General features: G+C 33.1%; 2 protein-coding genes and 2 non-coding genes across 6 annotated transcripts; all 4 read left to right on the plus strand.

Moving 5' to 3' along the window:
• Positions 1-8,721: 8,721 nt before the first annotated feature.
• Positions 8,722-12,002, plus strand: LOC107426293 (zinc finger protein GAI-ASSOCIATED FACTOR 1). Its single transcript, XM_016036422.4, has 3 exons — positions 8,722-9,275; positions 9,893-10,289; positions 10,773-12,002. The coding sequence occupies exons 1-3, from the start codon at positions 9,050-9,052 to the stop codon at positions 11,923-11,925; spliced, it is 1,776 nt and encodes a 591-aa protein (XP_015891908.3). The 5' UTR covers positions 8,722-9,049; the 3' UTR covers positions 11,926-12,002.
• A 4,194-nt stretch (positions 12,003-16,196) lies between these two features.
• On the plus strand, positions 16,197-17,965 carry LOC132799477 (uncharacterized). 3 transcript variants are annotated; one of them, XM_060811430.1, is made up of 3 exons: positions 16,197-16,340; positions 16,984-17,277; positions 17,514-17,965. In XM_060811430.1, the coding sequence occupies exons 2-3, from the start codon at positions 17,062-17,064 to the stop codon at positions 17,661-17,663; spliced, it is 366 nt and encodes a 121-aa protein (XP_060667413.1). In that variant the 5' UTR covers positions 16,197-16,340; positions 16,984-17,061; the 3' UTR covers positions 17,664-17,965. The 3 variants fall into 3 exon arrangements, with proteins under 3 accessions (XP_060667413.1, XP_060667412.1, XP_060667414.1); XM_060811429.1 differs by having other exon boundaries at positions 16,219-16,381; XM_060811431.1 differs by lacking the exon at positions 16,197-16,340 and adding an exon at positions 16,389-16,897.
• LOC112492997 (small nucleolar RNA R41) lies at positions 16,436-16,536 on the plus strand. Its single transcript, XR_003057414.1, has one exon. It is a non-coding gene; the product is annotated as a small nucleolar RNA R41 (small nucleolar RNA).
• Positions 16,642-16,719, plus strand: LOC112492998 (small nucleolar RNA Z155). Its single transcript, XR_003057415.1, has one exon. It is a non-coding gene; the product is annotated as a small nucleolar RNA Z155 (small nucleolar RNA).
• Positions 17,966-17,979: the final 14 nt, after the last annotated feature.

Here is a 17,979-nt window from a genome sequence, read left to right on the forward strand (position 1 = left end):
AAGTCATGATGAGAATGTAAAATGTAAGACATCAGTACTTATAAGTAATTGATTAAGATCACTTGATAAGTTATGATTTCATTAGCAGCCAATAAATGGAAAAACATGTGAAGCACTAAACGACAGTTCAGAGGGAAAAGGTTGTCTGTTATGGTGAACTTATAGATTGAAATGATGAATATGTACTTTCCTCACTTGGGGGTGTATTTATTAATTATTAGGTAGACCGACAATCGCCTAGATTAGTATGATAAGTATAAAAGACCATAAAATAAATTGATGAACTGCAGATAACAAAGACAATTAGCTTGCTAAATTTGGCAATTTATATTTTTAGTTGATGTAATGAAGATGAAGGGCGGATTAAAGAAAGAAAGAAAGAATCAACATTTGGTAGCCTCTATGCACCTTATTTATTTATTTTATATACAGGATAATACAAAATAATATATGAATATATATATATATATATATTGCAAACCCTTTGATACTATTATCTTATCATCAATTGATCAAAAAAATTAATTGTCTGTATTTACAAAATAGAATATAATTGGCGTTGTATTTCTATTCTTTCCTCTTTTATCTCCCCTAAATTGGTTTTTTAAGAATGGGAAACTGTACCCCTACATATTTAGAAAATATATATTTTGCTAACCTGTTTGGCTTTTGTTTCTTTTTTTTTTCCCCCTACTAAAATGTATATGTTTTATTTATTTTAATTGTTTGTTAGTTTTCATAGAATAAAATTGGCTCAGTTGATAAACTATTCACATCTACACTTGAAAGATAGAAAATTTAAGACATCAAAGTGAGAAATAAGAAAAAAAAAAATGTTTGTTAATATTGGTTAGTAATAGTTAAATTTCTTAATTAACGGCAAACCTAAGGAAGAAAAAGAAAATATTATATATATCTATCTATCTATCTATATAGATATTAAAAATATTTAGATCTGTCTCAATGCTTCCAAATTATTGAATTTTTCATTAATTTTTTATTAATTAAATATTATCGAAAAAAATATATATATACATATTTAAAAGTAAATAAACATAATTTGAAATTATATTAGTTTTTAGTAATTAAATGTAACACAATTTGAAATTATATTAATTTTTAGTTTTAGTTTTTTCCTTTTCTTGTGATCTATGTTTAATAAACTCTAACTATCACTAAAAGTTAAACCCCATGAGATTATGTGATTAACTAACATAAACATAAACAGCACCTAAACATGGACATTAACTAACATAAATATTAAAAGTTATGTTGTTTATTAAAATAAACAAATAATTGAAATAAACAAACTACATACAATTTAGTAGGAAAAAATAAATAAAAAATAAAAAATAAACTCGTTAACCAACAACACCTAACAATGCTTACTTTGTAAAAAGTTATAGGGTTAATATTATATAGACCTTATGAGGTTTGACCATATTCAAAATTATATTTAGAGGTTTCCAACATTTCAAAAATACTTTATACGACTGTTAGTAACTTTTTGTTAGTTGACATTAAAATGTTTTAAATACCCTTAAACATTTCAAAAACTATTTTTTCTTTTAGCAGCTCTATACTTACTAACATTGTTCATTTACTTATATAATTTTTACCATTATAATTTTAGTATATAATTCGAAACAATATCAAAGTTTAAAGAATATAGATGATATTAACTAAAATGTATAACAAATATATATAGGACACAGTTATTAAAGAAAGCCAAATAATAAAGTTAATAGATATAATACTATAATGGATGTACACGCGCATACAACAATGCATAAAACAGTGCAGCTTGATGCCAAATTTTATGCAATTTGGGAGTATAGTGCATGATGTAATACACCTAATATAGCATATATAATTTAGCGCTGACTTGTATCATAATATGTATATTTATGATAGCGGCTGCACGTATGTGTATATCTATGTATATATATTCTAGGAAATATACTTGCAATTAACATTTTTGTAAGTTATTAAAAAAAAAAAAAAATCTTTGACATATTCTGAAAATTCCTCCAAAAAGAGAATTTTTTTTTTGGGGGGTAATTCTCCGAAAAGAGTTACATTTCTAAAGAATATATCCCAAACCACTTTTATATTATAAAACATCTCGTATCTTGATATCTATATGTTCCTTGGTTATCACTGCCGACTAGCCAATTTTCTTTAGTTTTTATTTTTCTTTTTATTTATTCTTTTTCTTTTGACACAAACCGATTTTCTTTAGTTGACCGTACGTCTTGGCGTGAAACCACTGTTTAAAGAACCATGATTTGTGGTCCATGCTCAACTAAAATAACTGGATATATATATATATATATATATGTTTTTTGGCGGAAAACTAGAAGAACTGGATCGGCTTTTAAAGAAAAAGATATATATATATATATATATACACACATATATATTCATGGGTATTCCAAAATTAATTTCTTAAACTTTTATTTACTTATTGGTAATTTTATATAATTATGTAGTAGTTATTTTTTATTTAAGAACGAATTTTTACAAGTATATCGAGTTTAGGACCTACCTTCATGTATTTCAGTTAGCCAATTCACAAGAGAGATTAATGAGATTTTTTTTTCTCCTTAGGAACATAGAGATAATGACCAATTGATTAATTAAGTGAATATCGATGTGCCAGGAACTTCAAAAATATTTTACCAAAAAAAGAAAAAAAAAAGAAAAAAGAAAAAGAAGAAGAGAAGAACATCAAATATTTATTATCGTTGGGATGAGACTCTGCAAAACCCTAAAAAAATAAAAAATAAATAATATATAGATTTCAAGGACGACGACCTTGTGAAAAACAGATATTCTGTCTCCTCTATTTGGGCCCCCCTTCCCGCTTTTGTTAAGATTCCACATTTGGTTTGCTCTAGTGGGCATCTTAGATGATCTGATCTAAAGATTTTAAGGATCTCTAGGGCTTTATTACAGTGGGTTTTGGACAAAATGCTAAAACAATAGTCTATGCAGGAGAATTAAATACGGCCCTCTAATTATGCCTTTTTTTTTTTTTTTTTTTTTGGGTGATATCTAATTATGCCTTTTTTCTTTCGCTTTGTTTATGTCCCTTTTTTCTCAACTAAGATCACCTGCTCTCAATCATTTTCGTTTTTTGTGCCATTTTGCCACTTGAACTTACTTCACTGGATACTATACATTGATATATATGGCTCCCAACATTTCCTCATTTGTCTTTTTCACTTCTTCAAAGTGCTTTGCTGATTGGAGCTTCTTGATTAATCCACGTACTAGAAAATTAATTCAGGTACTTTCATCTCAAATGTATACCAGCTTAGCTAGGAACAAACCAAATTGCACCAATTCTTAGTTCTTTAATTAGCAGTCGGCCCTGGTTCTTTTAATGAAATAAAAATCTTATATAAAAGTTATATAGGGCAAAGACGAATATTGGTATTACAGTTTGCAGCTTCCTATAAGTTTTCTTAAAGGTAAATAATTATCCCTTTTGCATCAAAGTGGACCTACCTTAAAATCCCTTTAAAATTCCAACCTAATTTTTCTGTCATCGTCATCATCTATCAAAGTTATTTTCAATATCCCACAGCTTTAGGAAAATTAATTAATAATTAACGCCCTGTCAAAATGTTAGATTTGATTGAAGTCACTTCAACTGGTTACGGAGAGTTGGAAATTCAAAATTTAATGTTTACTTTATCACTAAGCATACATTATAAAGTAAGCATGGAATTGTACTCTTTTAACCACTTAGAAGAACCTAATCACTTCAGTATCTTAGCGAAAAATAAATAATAAAGAAATAAATAATCGATCGCTCAATAACTCGTCATATTAGAGTAAAACGCAGTCATCATGACATCACACATATGAACTATAAAAAGTAATTCTGATTCTCATCAAGGACCTCAGCAGCACAGGGGAACATTTATATGTAAATTTATGAACGTGTATATATATATATATATATATATATGTTTTACTCATTGTTTATGTGCCTTGGTTATTTATTATCACAAACACGATTTGTTTCAAATTGCTTTAAAAAGTGTATAAATCTTATGAAATATTAAAAATTTAAATGGATAAAGAGTGCTATATAGATTTATATATAAATTCAAAATACAATTTTAAATTTTAATCTTTAAAACAATTTAAAAAATATATAATTATTATTGAAAGAAAATGAAATGGTTGCATAAATGAAGGAGAAGCTTCCGTGTATACATGAGTGAAATATTTTCAAAATTGGTAAAAATTACGCAATTACGAATACAAGCTAGCACAAAAACTATATAAAATTGGCAACTCAAAAAAGAATTTGAAATGGGAAAATCCACAATTCGGAAACAACTATCATTAATCAAAAACTACCATCACAAGTGTCTTTCTAGTTTTATGGTTTTTTTTTGTTTTTGTTTTTTTTTTTTTTTTGCCTCTTTTGGTGGGGGGTGGTAATACTCTAGTTTAATGATGTAGTTACAAATAATCATAGGAAAGATCATGCTTAAATATTTAAAGAGAAGGTTTTTCACCATATTGATTTTTAAGAGACCTACAAACAGCCAGCGACTTCCATTTCATGGAAGCGTACTGCTTATTGGCCCGAAATGAAGCGGCACGGGTTGAAAAATGTTGGCCCATTGGATTAAAGTTAAGGGAGGACTAAGTTCTACATGGGCTTAGTATCATTAATTGGTCCATTACTCTTGACGGCCTTTCCAATGAAATCAACGATTGGTCTGGTCCACTGGTTATAGTATCATTAAGAAGGCAAACCGCCATTCCAAAGTCGAAAGGTCTCTCTAGTTCAATAAACTTATCATATCACCAAACGTATACTTTGATAATTGATACTAGAAGTAAACTTTGCCTCTATGAAACTGGATAAGGATGATATCTATATATATATATATATATATATAAAGAAATAATTAATATGGAAAATTTAATATAATATTCACAAATACCAAATTAAAAAACTTGTTTTAGTCCACCAATATTTATGAATTAATTATTGAACTGCTTTGAGAGTGTTTGTAAATCCAAATTAATGTTCAACTATTAAAGATCAAACTTATTATAATTGAAGCAAAATCAAAAGTGATCCCACTTTTAATTTGATATTTCCACAAAAAGTAGTCGGTTTATTGTAGCTTTGTTCTTAGTTTCAATAAACGATGGGCAAAAAGTAACTTTTAAATCCATATCTAGAAATTAAGAACTTTTTTAAATTATATAATAACTTCCATGGTGGACGGATTGATATTTGAAATCAAAGTCGTCGACGTACCAGCTGAGTCCATAGCAAGTAAGTCAAGTCGTACGTTGGTGTAAAATTAAATGATGGAACGATTCAATTCAATATAGTTATATAAATATGAAACAATATAATTTACAACAACCTGCCGTGTTCCCATCTAATACTAAACGACCAATCATTTTGAATTTTTATATTTAAACAAGGTTAGAAACCATGATGTTTTTCAATTATCTTTTTGTTTTCTTTCTTAATTAAAAAGAAAAAAGAAAATAATAAAAAGTCCATATCATAGCATTTCATAAGCTATTCTTTTGTCTTGTTTTTATTTAATCAAAACATCGTTATCATAAAATTAAATACATATAAAATGGAGAATAATTTTGAATGAGAAAGAATATGAAAGCCTTTTTGGCCGTCTTTCGTGTTGGTTTTATCCATGGGGATGCTTTGCTCATGTCAATTAGCAAACTGGGTCTTCATTGAGTCCTAATTCTCCAAAGGAAAAATTGATGTTTTAAAATTGGGGTTTCTCTTGTAGTAGAATCCCGGAAAATATGAAAGAATGCCAAAAATGTTGGAAAGCTAGCTTTTTGTCTTTACATTGTTGTGCTGATATTTTGTGTCATAAGAAACATCGACCTTCTTCGACGATTTCTAAGCAATGTTTTTGTCTGGATTTGAAAGATTTTGCAAAATGGGTAAGTGAAGCATATTAATCTGCATGCACGCAAAAAAGTTGTTCAATTTCTAAATTAATTTGACTAATAATCAGAATATATTTTGCAGAACTTAGTTCATATCTGAATATTCTAATTTCTGTCTCCTTGTTGTTTCTCGTTTATAGCCGCGCTGCTTTGTTGTTTCCCATAAAATCAAGCTTATGGAAGCCGAAACATAAAAGGTTTTTACCATGCATGTATTTCCGAATCCCCTTTCTCATTACAGGGTATTTCAAAACGTACAAAAAAAAGAAAAAAGAAAAAAGAAAAAAAAAACCAAAAAATATAAAACAATAAATTTATGATAGTTAAATTTACACATTGGTTAATTAGCATGGAATTATCACATAAGTTTGGACTTATACATACCGTACATTGTACGTATAGTTCTTTCTAATTATTAATTTTCCTCTATTTTATATATACTAGGTGATTAATTAATTAAGTGAGAGAATCTTTTGATCTTTTCTATCCATTTATATATACAAATAGGAACTTTTGAACTCCAAAAAGAAAGAATATATATATACACACAAAAATTCTTAGACAATTTTAATGAAAATGAAAAAGTTCAGCTGGAGACATCGCATGGCAAGAGCTCGCTTCTCAAATGATATGAAAAAATAAAATAAAATAAAAACTATATATGGAGTTTAATTTATTTATTTTCCCCCAGAAACAAAAATATGCTGCTTAGGAGATTTATTATATTTATTGCATTCTATTTTCACTATTGTTTGTCTATTTGTGTGTATGCAATTGGGAGTAATGGTATGGTGTTGAAAGCCTATAGCTATGTCCTCGTTTGTCATCTGTCTAATTCTGTTAGGTGCACGCATGATTGCCAATTAATTTGTGTCACAAACTTTAATGATCAGTAAATTAATTATCACATTGTGAATAGGATTGCGAACTAATCTCTTTGTTAATTTCCATTTAACGTGCAGAACGCGGGTGTCATATAATAAGCTACCGGCTTCTACTTTAATTTACTGCCAAATTAATGAATTCAAGATTTGAACAAAAAAATTTATACTAAAAAATAAATATATTTAGTTTACTCCTAGTTTAGAAGAACGTAATTTATACCCAAAAAAAAAAAAAAAAATAGTGCAACGCCTAATTACTTTTTTGATTTTCAGAGCCAATATATTGCTAATGATGATCAAAATTGTTATCACAGTATTTACTTAAGAAATCTTGAGGTTAAAAAAAAAGAAAAGAAAACGATGAGTTAATCATGATCACATCCCCATCTGTGCAGCTGGTGAAGTTGAATTTGGCTGGAAAAAATAGAATATAATTTGAATATATAAATATATATATATATATATATATAGTACGTATTTGTTTATGATTGTGGGCTTAGCTAATGTCGTTATTCACAAATATTGAACTTCACCTATGAAACAAAGCAGCAATATTATGGCATTGTTTAATTTGTGAGATGTTGATTTAAAATAATTGATAACGACTTGTTTGGATCGCTATGAATTGTTTGGATCAAATAAGACAGAATGGTTCGGCAGCAATCAAACTAATAGCAGACACATCTTAATGTAATCTAGTTGAATTTCTGAGAAAATTGAATTTAATTATGACGTGTGCTGAGATTATATTAATTTCTTTAACATGTAGGATGCATGGTAAAAAACAAGGCTATCTAGTCATTATAGTTGGCTAAGAAAGCATGACAGACACACTGAAATATTGAAGCTCAACTTGTTTGAAAAAAGCTGTCTTCCAATTAATTCAGTCCTTATTATTTAATTTGATCATTAATTAATTTTTATATATTTAATGAAATAAAAAAAAAATACATCCAAATAAACGTACGAGAGAACATTTTGTTTTTACCACCAGAATTAATCCTGGAGTACTTGGTAATTAATCTAAAAGCCTTTTTAGTATCTTTTGTTATTGTCTTAATTCAGCTGGGGGATTAAGGAAATGCAGAATTGAGGACATGAACTAAAAGCCATATGAATGTGCACAGGAATTAATTCAAGTTGAAAATAATTAGTAGGATTTCAGATGTAATAAGAATATTAATGCTTAGTGTATAGGTTGTTAAATTGACTCGTGATGCTAAATAATGTATTCATAAATGGGAGCAGAACTGGAAAATATATAGCATCTGTTAGTAGTAATTTTTTTTTGCTAAACTTGTTTGTAGTAATTAATGCTAACTATCTTTGCGAAAAGTATAAAACTGAGTAATAATAAACGAGTATAAAGTATGATAAAAAAGTTGATATAATAAATTCGTCAGTAAATATAAAATTGCTCAAATCACTCATAAATGTCACTTTGACTTGGAAAACATCTGCTTATTATCTGACTAACAAATCCATTGAAATCCCAACGACTTGTGCTTGGTGCAAATACCCCTTTCTCATTCGAAATAAATTTGACATTATTGATTAAAATCACACCCTTATTCATAAGAAAAAATAAAAAATATATATAAAAAAATTCTACATTGCGGAGCGATCCGCACATAATTCGATATTTTTTCAAAAAAAATAAATTTACTTTTGCTGTATATGTGTTTGTTTAAATGTGATCTGTACATAGACTGCGCTGTAAACTATTATATATATATATATATATGTATACAGGTAATAAGGGATCCTGATTATAAATATAGAAAGGACAAAGGACGAAGAAGAAAAAAAGAAAAAGAAAAAAAAGGCCATTTGCTTCGCAGTTGTCTGCTAGTGAACACTATATATATTTATATAAGGCCAAAGAAGACCAGGTTCCAATGTTAAGTCTTGTTTGTGTGGCAGAAAATAGCAATACAGGAGTTTTTCTCTTTCCTTACCAGAAATGAAGGAGATTTCCCTGGTTTTTGTCTTCCTCTAGCAGCAGCAGATTCCTGATTTTGTGTTCACCAAAAAACAAGCCCCATCTTTTACTGAGAAAAGAAGAAGAAAAAAAAAAAAAAAAAAAAAAAAAGCACACCAACATCAACAAGAACAAGAAAAGAGTCTAGAAAAGACAAACATAGTCTATAATTATTATCTCTTTCGCGAATTTTTTTTTTTTTTTCCTCTTTCAAATGTCAAATATCACAGGTGATGAGGGAAGCTTCTCTTCTGGCAATATTACTGGCGAAGAAGTTCATCAAGAAAAGCAGCAGCAGCAACAACAACAACAACAGCATCAGCAGCTACAGAATCACTTCCATGGATCTAGCTTGGTGCCTTCTGATGCTACTAACAGCAATGGGTCTACTTCCCAACAGCCAGCGCCTAAGAAGAAAAGAAATCTTCCAGGAACTCCAGGCAATTAATTCAACCACCCCCATGAAATTAATTACTTGATTTTTTTTTGCTATTAATTAATGAGAGAGATGACTTTTTGATTGATTTTGAAAATTGGGAGCTGTTTTAATTTGGTGCTTTATGAGTGGTGTGGGTTTGTCATCAAAATTTACATATTTACATGTATAAATTAATTAACCATATACATAATTTAATTAGATTTTAGTTCAACAGAATAAAAACAAAGGTTTTCTAAATCGGGATATGTTTGAAAATAAAAAAGAAACAAAAGCTGGTTCCCACTTCTTTTTTTTTTTTTTGGGTCAAGGTTCCCACTGGTTGTGAATTATTGTTTGTATGAAAAGTTCAATTATTGCTTTCAGATTACAATAATTGGTGAGAACTGTTAGGTTTTTTATTTCACTTTGTATTTCCCACTTTTTGATTTGGCAACTGTTGTTTGTGCTATATATGGGTCCATGCATTAGTAATTTATGCACTCATCAGATCCCCAAAAAAAAACTTAATTAATTGAGTACTACAAGTTAAGTCTCATTATTATTCTTTTTCGAGGATTTGATTGAATATTTATTTAATTAGCTAATAATTATATGCACAATTTTATTATCATGCATTAGATCCCAATGCCGAAGTTATTGCTCTATCACCAACAACGCTAATGGCAACGAACCGGTTTGTATGTGAGATCTGCAACAAAGGGTTTCAGAGAGACCAGAACCTTCAATTACACCGGAGAGGGCATAATCTTCCATGGAAGCTCAGACAAAGAGCAACCACCGAGGTGAGGAAACGGGTTTACATATGCCCCGAACCGACTTGTGTCCACCACAACGCGGCACGTGCATTAGGTGATCTTACAGGGATTAAAAAGCATTTCAGCCGTAAGCATGGAGAGAAAAAATGGAAATGTGACAAATGCTCCAAGAAATATGCTGTGCAATCTGATTGGAAAGCTCATCAGAAGACTTGTGGTACTAGGGAATATAAATGTGACTGTGGAACTATCTTTTCCAGGTTAATATTCATTTTTTTTGGTTCTTTTATTTTTTTATTTTTTGGTCGATTATTGTGTATATATATATATATATCTACAGTAAACTTACATGTGTATTGTAAAGATAACATACGCATTAACATTTTTTATCCCAAAAAACACATTAATTTTAATATAGATTACATATAGTGATAGATTCATACACAAAATAACGTAAGTATGCAAGTCTACATGAATACAATAACCTCAATATTTATATAGCATTGAAGAACTACCATGATATGAAGTTGTCTTTCCTTTGAACTTCCAAAAAAGGGGTTATTATGGAAATGGCCGACAAATTGATGTAGTACTCTTTTGAATTACATTTTTGAGTACCTTTTATATATTTCCTCCTTTGTCTTATACACAAAAATAATTTATTTATTTGTTTTTTCGTTTACACCAACAAACTATTTTAATAAAGATACTAGTACCTAATGCAAACCCCACTTGTTATGCAGGAGGGACAGCTTCATCACCCACAGGGCTTTCTGTGATGCATTAGCAGAAGAAAACAACAAAGTAAACCAAGGACTTATGAGCAACATGGGATCAAACTTACAGAATCAAATGCCTGATCTAATACCCTCCATGCCCATCACTACCACCACCACCCCCAACACATCCATTAATGCAAACAATTCCGAGTTCAATAACTACGACCCCAAAAACCCACTCAAATCCCTTCCTCAAGAGCTCGTTCCAATGCCATTCAAGTCCATGAACATGACCGGAGGCATGTTTTCGAGCAGTTCCGGTTCGCTTTTCGGCGGTCCCAGAGGGATTTCATCATCTTCTTCTAGTCTCCAACTGAGTTCCAATGGCTCATCTGGCTTCAATTATCTTCAAGATGGGAAAAATGGTTGCCAGCTAGCTGGTTCAGCTCACATGTCAGCGACAGCCTTGTTGCAAAAAGCAGCTCAGATGGGTGCCACAGCAAGCAATAGTACTATAAACTCACCAATGATGCAGAAGAGCTTTGTGAGTAGCATGGCAGGTCCTGATCACCAGATCAGACAACCATATACTACTAGTCCAACCACCCAGCAACATAACACTAGTTCGTATAATGAGCACTATCAGACCACACAACAACATGATCAATCGAGTATGGTTGGGATCAATGACGGAGGATTGATCGCGAACCCGCTACTGAATAAAAACCAACAACAAGATATTTCAGTACAACTTTTTGATCCTAATAACAATGCAGCTAGCTCGGTGGTGAGCGATATGGGAATGTTTAGTCAAATGTTTATGGGAGGTACTGATCATCATCAAAATCAAGGTGGGTTCTTGAAGAATATGCAGGACCAAGAGGATACGAGTTGTAATTCTAGTTTAATACAGGGAAGATCAAATGCAACCGATAGGAACCCAACCGGCGGAGCTTCAAGGTTTGGAGGAGGTGATATGATGACCGTTGATTTCTTGGGGATTGGAGGGTCGAGATCAGGGAATTTGCATGACAAACAACAAGTACAACAACAACAACAACAGCAGAAGTTGGAGTTGGAAGCAATGAGACAGCAGAGGTTGCCTATTATCAGTCCATTTCAGCACCAGCTTTCACATGGTGAATCGGGGATGGAAAAGACCATTTGGGATGTTTGAGAAAATTATAAGAAATAATAATAATAAAATCAAAATTAGCAGTTTTTAATAATGTTCAACATTTCTTGTTTCTTGTTTCTTGTTTTTGAGGGTAATGACTTTGTAGTGAAATTTTCTAGCTAGTTAAATCTCTTCATATATGAATCTTCATTTCCCATGTCCCAACACACAACACCCCTTGCCCACCCCGCCCCCTCTCCCCAAGACATAAAAAAATTAAATAGATAATAAATGAAAATATCCCATCATGTATATAGGATTAACAGATTAATGGCAAGTCAAGGTAAGAAAGTTATGTATTTCAAAGTCAGTAAAATATTTTTCATATATATATATATATATATATATACGGCAAGACTATAGTGCGGACGGTTTGTATGCGGATAAATACAAAAGTCGATGTTTAAAAAAAAAAAAAATATCGATTTTGCTGTGTATATATAACAACAAAGCCGATATTTTTTTGAAAAAAATATCTACTTTAATGCTGGTCCACATGAGGACCATCACGGTCAAGATCGTGTTTCTTCTAGACCAAAACCGTGAGATTGTAGCTGGCCGTTTGAGTAAAACGAATAGTCCATATTAGAATCACAATTTCCCTCCCAAAAATGTGCTCCCACGTGTTGAGAACATCTCCCACATCCTTCCCTTCCCTTCCCTTCCCTTCCCTTCACTTCACTTCCTTTCCAACAAGCAGCCATCGTTCGAGCTCCTAAATACCCTGCTCCGACAAGCTTCCCTTCTCTCCTTTCACACCATTTTGGGCAACCATTTCCATAATCTCTCTAGTACCAAAGCCACGGCCAGCGTCAGACTCGGGGATCATCATCATCATCTTTTTGTTTTTATCTAATTTTTTGGGGTTTGATTTTTGTATATTTATGGAGGTTGATAAGCTTTGGCTTCCATTTTCATGGTAGTTTTGGTAGGAAAGGATCTTAGATGATCCACTATCAAGGTATTGAATTGTCTTTTTGTCCTTTGTTTAAGCACCACCCAGACCCGATCCTTTGTTTAATCTTTGAATTTTTTAAAATTGCAGGAGTTTTAATTAATTTCTTGAGCCATTTACTAGGCAAGGAAGTTCTTTCCTATATTGAGTTTGAAAACCCTAGATCAAAAAATCATCATCTATTTCCCCGAGAAAATTTAAGATCACAATCTTCTGTCGAATGAAACAATAAACCCCACCAGCACCTAATTTTCTTTTCCTTCAAAAAAACCCATGTCAAAGCTGATAATTCTCCGGCCACAATCATCGAACCGCCAACAACCCTTACTGAACAAGAACAGTTGAGGCTCCACCCGTAACTCCCAATTCACCGACGAAACCACCATGTCAAGCACAGTGTTGTGCTACTGTTGTCTGTGAAGGCTTGTGAACCTGCTGGTGCTGGCCATATACAAGCTTCCAGCTGGACTATGTCGGCGAGCATTGAAGAAGAAGCGGCACAATAGTATGATAAAAAATGGCAGCGTATGAACACGTGCGAGCACTAAAGAAGAAGCGGCAGGATAGGAAGGGAAGGGAAGCTTGTGGGAGTAGGGTATTTGAGAGCTCGAACGGTGGCTGTTTCTGACTCGAACGATGGAATTTTAGGCTGTCGAATGGTGGCTGCTTGCTGGAACGGTGGGAGATGGCGGGAAAGGAAGGAAAGGGAAGCTTGTGGGAGCATAGTATTTAGGAGCTCGAACAGTGGCTGCTTGTCGGAACGCTGGGAGACGGTGGAAAAGGAAAGGAAGGGAAGGATGTGGGAGATGTTCTCACTCTATAATGTGTATATATATATATATATATATATATATATGTATAGGAGAGAGTCAACCATGGGGACCGACCGCATGGGTTATGTGCACACCAAACATGTGAGAATTTTGGAGCCCTTGGATTTGCACATCTGGCATCAACGACCCTGGACAAAAGTTGCTATCATGTGAGAATTTTGGCCAAATCTTCCATTTCCCATTTGCATCTTCCCTTCTCTTCTCCCCCCATTCGCAGCTTCCTTTCTCTTCTCCTACATTCCAGTGACCTTGCAAACCACCGATCTCCAGCACTCGGAAAAGCCGTTCAGCCCCACCCGTGCTAGCCCTGCCCTAGATAAAATCCGCTGCTTCCACCATCTAGGGCTTGCGTTAAATCTACAACTTCCCTGCTATTTCCATAGGCCACCGACCAGCCCTGTCCCAGATAATTTCATTTGCAATCAACTATAATTTCATTTGCTTGAGTTCTTTTCAACAATATATATATATATATATATTTTTTTTTTTTTTCTTCCTTGGTAGTTAGATACTATTTAAGATGCCACAATCTCATAATTGTACACCACACCACTTCGCTGCTGCAATCCAATTGTTTTATTTATTCATTTTTTAAATACATAAATATATGGGATATGATGGCCTTAGTTAGATTTTTTCTTTATTTATTTATTTTTTTTTAACTTACATTATTGAAGCAAAAATTTTCAAGCGACTTGCATTTTCAATTTGGACAGGACTCAATTCAGGCTTCTAGTTATTCTTTAGAATCTTTTTAGTTTAACAATTTCAACGTGCAAGACTACATAAAAGAAAGTGATAATCAGCTCTACCGTTCCATGATCAGTTCCATGTAATTGAATGACAAAAAAATACAAAACATAAAATCACCAACATATAACCAAAATGAAAAAAAAAAAAATTACAAACTATAAAATCACCAACAGAGGACAGAGGCACTCACGGTGGTTGGAACGGTTGGGCTGGAACTAGAACAGGATAAGAAGAACCAGAGTAGAAGAGGAGTGAGCTACTGGGTTCGCAAGGGTGGCAATGGTGGTGCAAGGTGGTGGGTTTGCAAGGGTGGTGCGAGCTGGTGCGATTGGGTGGTCCTCAAGAACATCATCGATGATGTCTTGAATCTATTTCCGGAACCGTTTTACCATTCCGGCATCGACGAGATCATTCCGGGATGTTGGAAAGCCAACGAGACTATCCAAGCTTTCCTATCCAACAACGGAACTTTGGGCGAAGTTCTTGAAATCTTCATCAATTCTACTCTCCCTTACATTCTCTCTCTCAATCGAACTGTCGTTTATTGGGAAGACGTTCTTCTGGATGACATTGTAAAGGTCCGAGCTTTGATTCTTCCAAAAGAGAATGTAATTTTGCGGTTGTGGAATAATGGGCACAACAACACCAAACGGATTGTTTCATCTGGATACAAAGCCATCGTTTCGTGTGCAGATTTTTATTGTAGACATGGAGATTTTGTTGAGAATAATAGTAAGTATGATTATCAAACTGGAGACCACGGAGATGGTGATTCATGGTGTGGACCTTTTAAAATATGGCAAAATGTATATAATTATGATATAGATTACGGGTTGATTGAGGAGGAATAGAAATTGGTGCTTGGAGGTGAAGTGGCATTGTAGTCTGAGCAAGCTGATTCCACTGTTTCGAGCTGCTTCAAGCGGGAAATGGGAGCCTTGGCCAAAATTTTCACATGAGAACAATTTGAAGTTGGGGCCGTTGATGCCAGATGTGCAAATCCAAGGGTTCCAATTTTAATCACACTTTTGGTCTGCATATAACCCATGCGATCGATCCCTATGTTAGACTCTTTCTATATGTATATATGCTACCAAAAACCTTGTGTATAACAAGTTCTATATGTTCCAAAAAACCAAGAAAGAAAAACTATCTATGGTTATATCTATGCATATAGATATGTTTTGTAAGTTTTCTTGACTATTATGATGTCTTAGTTTTGCTATTCATCAACATCTATTTATACATATAGATCTTCGAGTTAGCTCCCAAAGGTAATCCATCGACCCTCTTAGTTTTGCTATTTGTCAATGCCATTAAGCTGTTCTTAAAAATAGCACTAAAAATTGACAAAAAATTTATGACATTAAAATTTTGTAGGTCCTTTTTTTTTTTTTTTTTCTCCCAACATTAAAAAAGATAATAATAATTGTAGTGAGAGAGCGGAAGCGGAAGAAACGATGGGCCGCAAGGACCAATACCATCAGTCATTAACCCAAGGTCCATGAACATAAGCCCTTAGCACAAGGTCTTTGACCATAAGAATTTAAGCCCAAAGTCCATGAAAATGAGGCAAGCCCGGAGAAAACATAAGCCCTTCGCACAAGGTCTTTGACCATAAGAATTTAAGCCCAAAGTCCATGAAAATGAGGCAAGCCCGGAGAAAACATGCGTTCGTTCAATGTTCGCGCGGGATATCTGTATACAGTAGGGGTAGATTCGTAATAAAGGAGGAGGTTGCCAACTTGCTATTACCAGCGAACGCTAAAACCCTAGCCCTAGATGCGACCGCATCTGTACTATATATATCCAGCAAGCAGACCGTAAGAGCCGGCCGAATTGAGAATACAATTTGGAAGAGAAGGTCTCTTTGGGTGTGTTGCTCTCTCTGAATCTGTTGTAGGCCGAGTTTCAGGTGTGGAAATTTGAATGCGTTTTGGTTTTGGTTTGATTAGTAGCAAAAAAGAGTTTTGGGGCAATGATGTTGATAAAACTACCTATTTTCTGAGGGAAAATTCGAAACTTTCCCTTGTGATTAACAAACACCAATGGATCCTTCTGAGCCCTTACTTTTTTTCTTTGTTCTTTTTTCTTTTAGTAAAAATAAACTCACTTTTTTTTTTATTTTTGGAATTTTATTTGCTTGGTTTCGTTGCGTGAAACATCACTTGGGACCATTGAGGTGATGATATCTTTTTCGGAAATTTCCTTATGTCGACTCGAAGAAATCAGACTACAATTATCTGATCAATGGTTCTGGATTTTATCAGTTGAATTTTTCGTTACAAATCCGAAAGCTACTATCTTTTTATTGTTTGTATAATTGAATCATTAAAAAAAAAAAAAAAAAAGAGAGAGAGAGAGAGAGAGAGAGAGAACACATATTGGTGTCTCTATTTGAATGTTGCGCTTGTAGTGGTATTTCAAATGGGTATGAATAAAAATCGAAACTTTTAACACCAGATGTGAAATCCAAATTTGCAAAAAACTAAAAGTTGCCCTTTTTCTTTCTCTTAGATCCGGCAAAATCACAAGCAACTGCAACTCAATGTAGTATGAATTGGGTGCAGTAGCAGAGAGAAATTGGAGGAAGCAATGTGGGGTATTGGAGCTTCTCGAGGTGTTGGTGGATCTTCCATCGGCTGTGTAAGTTCGTTTGTTAGGTATTTCTCAAGGAAACGTGCTGAGAATTTAAGAAAAATCAACCCAAAGGTGCCTCCCCAAGAGGCTTCGTCCATTGCACGCTCCCTCTACGACATCGTCAAGCAGCACGGTCCTCTCTCTGTATCCAATGCTTGGATCCACGCTAAGGTCCTACTTTCTTCTCCCTCTGAATTGCAGAGTTTTAGACAAATTGATCATAATATTAACAATAATTTGGATGAGAAAGAAGCTTTATACAAAGGATTTTGATAAGTAGTTCACATTGTAATGAACAAATATAATGCAATGGAGACTATAGCCTTTTACATAATGTAAGAAAATTTAAATGTTTTGTATTAGTTTAAGTTGATGTCTCTGATTGGATTTTATTCTTAATAAAATAGGATTCTGGTATTAGTGGATTGAACAGCAAAACTCACATGAAGTTGATGCTTAAATGGATGAGAGGAAGGAAAATGCTGAAGCTTCTCTGCAACCATGTTGGTTCGAGTAAGAAGTTTTTTTTATCTCTACCGGAAGAAGCAAAAAATTGATCAACTGAGAGGCCTGGTTAGCATGGTACGTTGAACCAGATTGGGTCATCTAAATAATATGCGGACACACGGTTGTTCTCAATTCCAGAAGAATTGAATTCGAGTTTCAATGTTATATTTTTCATTTGAATTTTTCCTCTGGAAAGAGCAGGATTCCATTTGTGGATTTGACCCTCGGATGAAAATTGTTGAAATCGTATGCTGTTTCTTGGAACCATTATCTCATTGAGATGTAAAAGTTGTGAGAAAAAGAATTTTGCAAGTCGATGTTAATTTTGACATCCTAGCAAGTACCTTGAATATTCTTGATTGTCAA

The sequence above is a fragment of the Ziziphus jujuba genome, chromosome 9 (assembly GCF_031755915.1).
Source record: "Ziziphus jujuba cultivar Dongzao chromosome 9, ASM3175591v1".
Lineage (NCBI taxonomy): Eukaryota > Viridiplantae > Streptophyta > Magnoliopsida > Rosales > Rhamnaceae > Ziziphus > Ziziphus jujuba.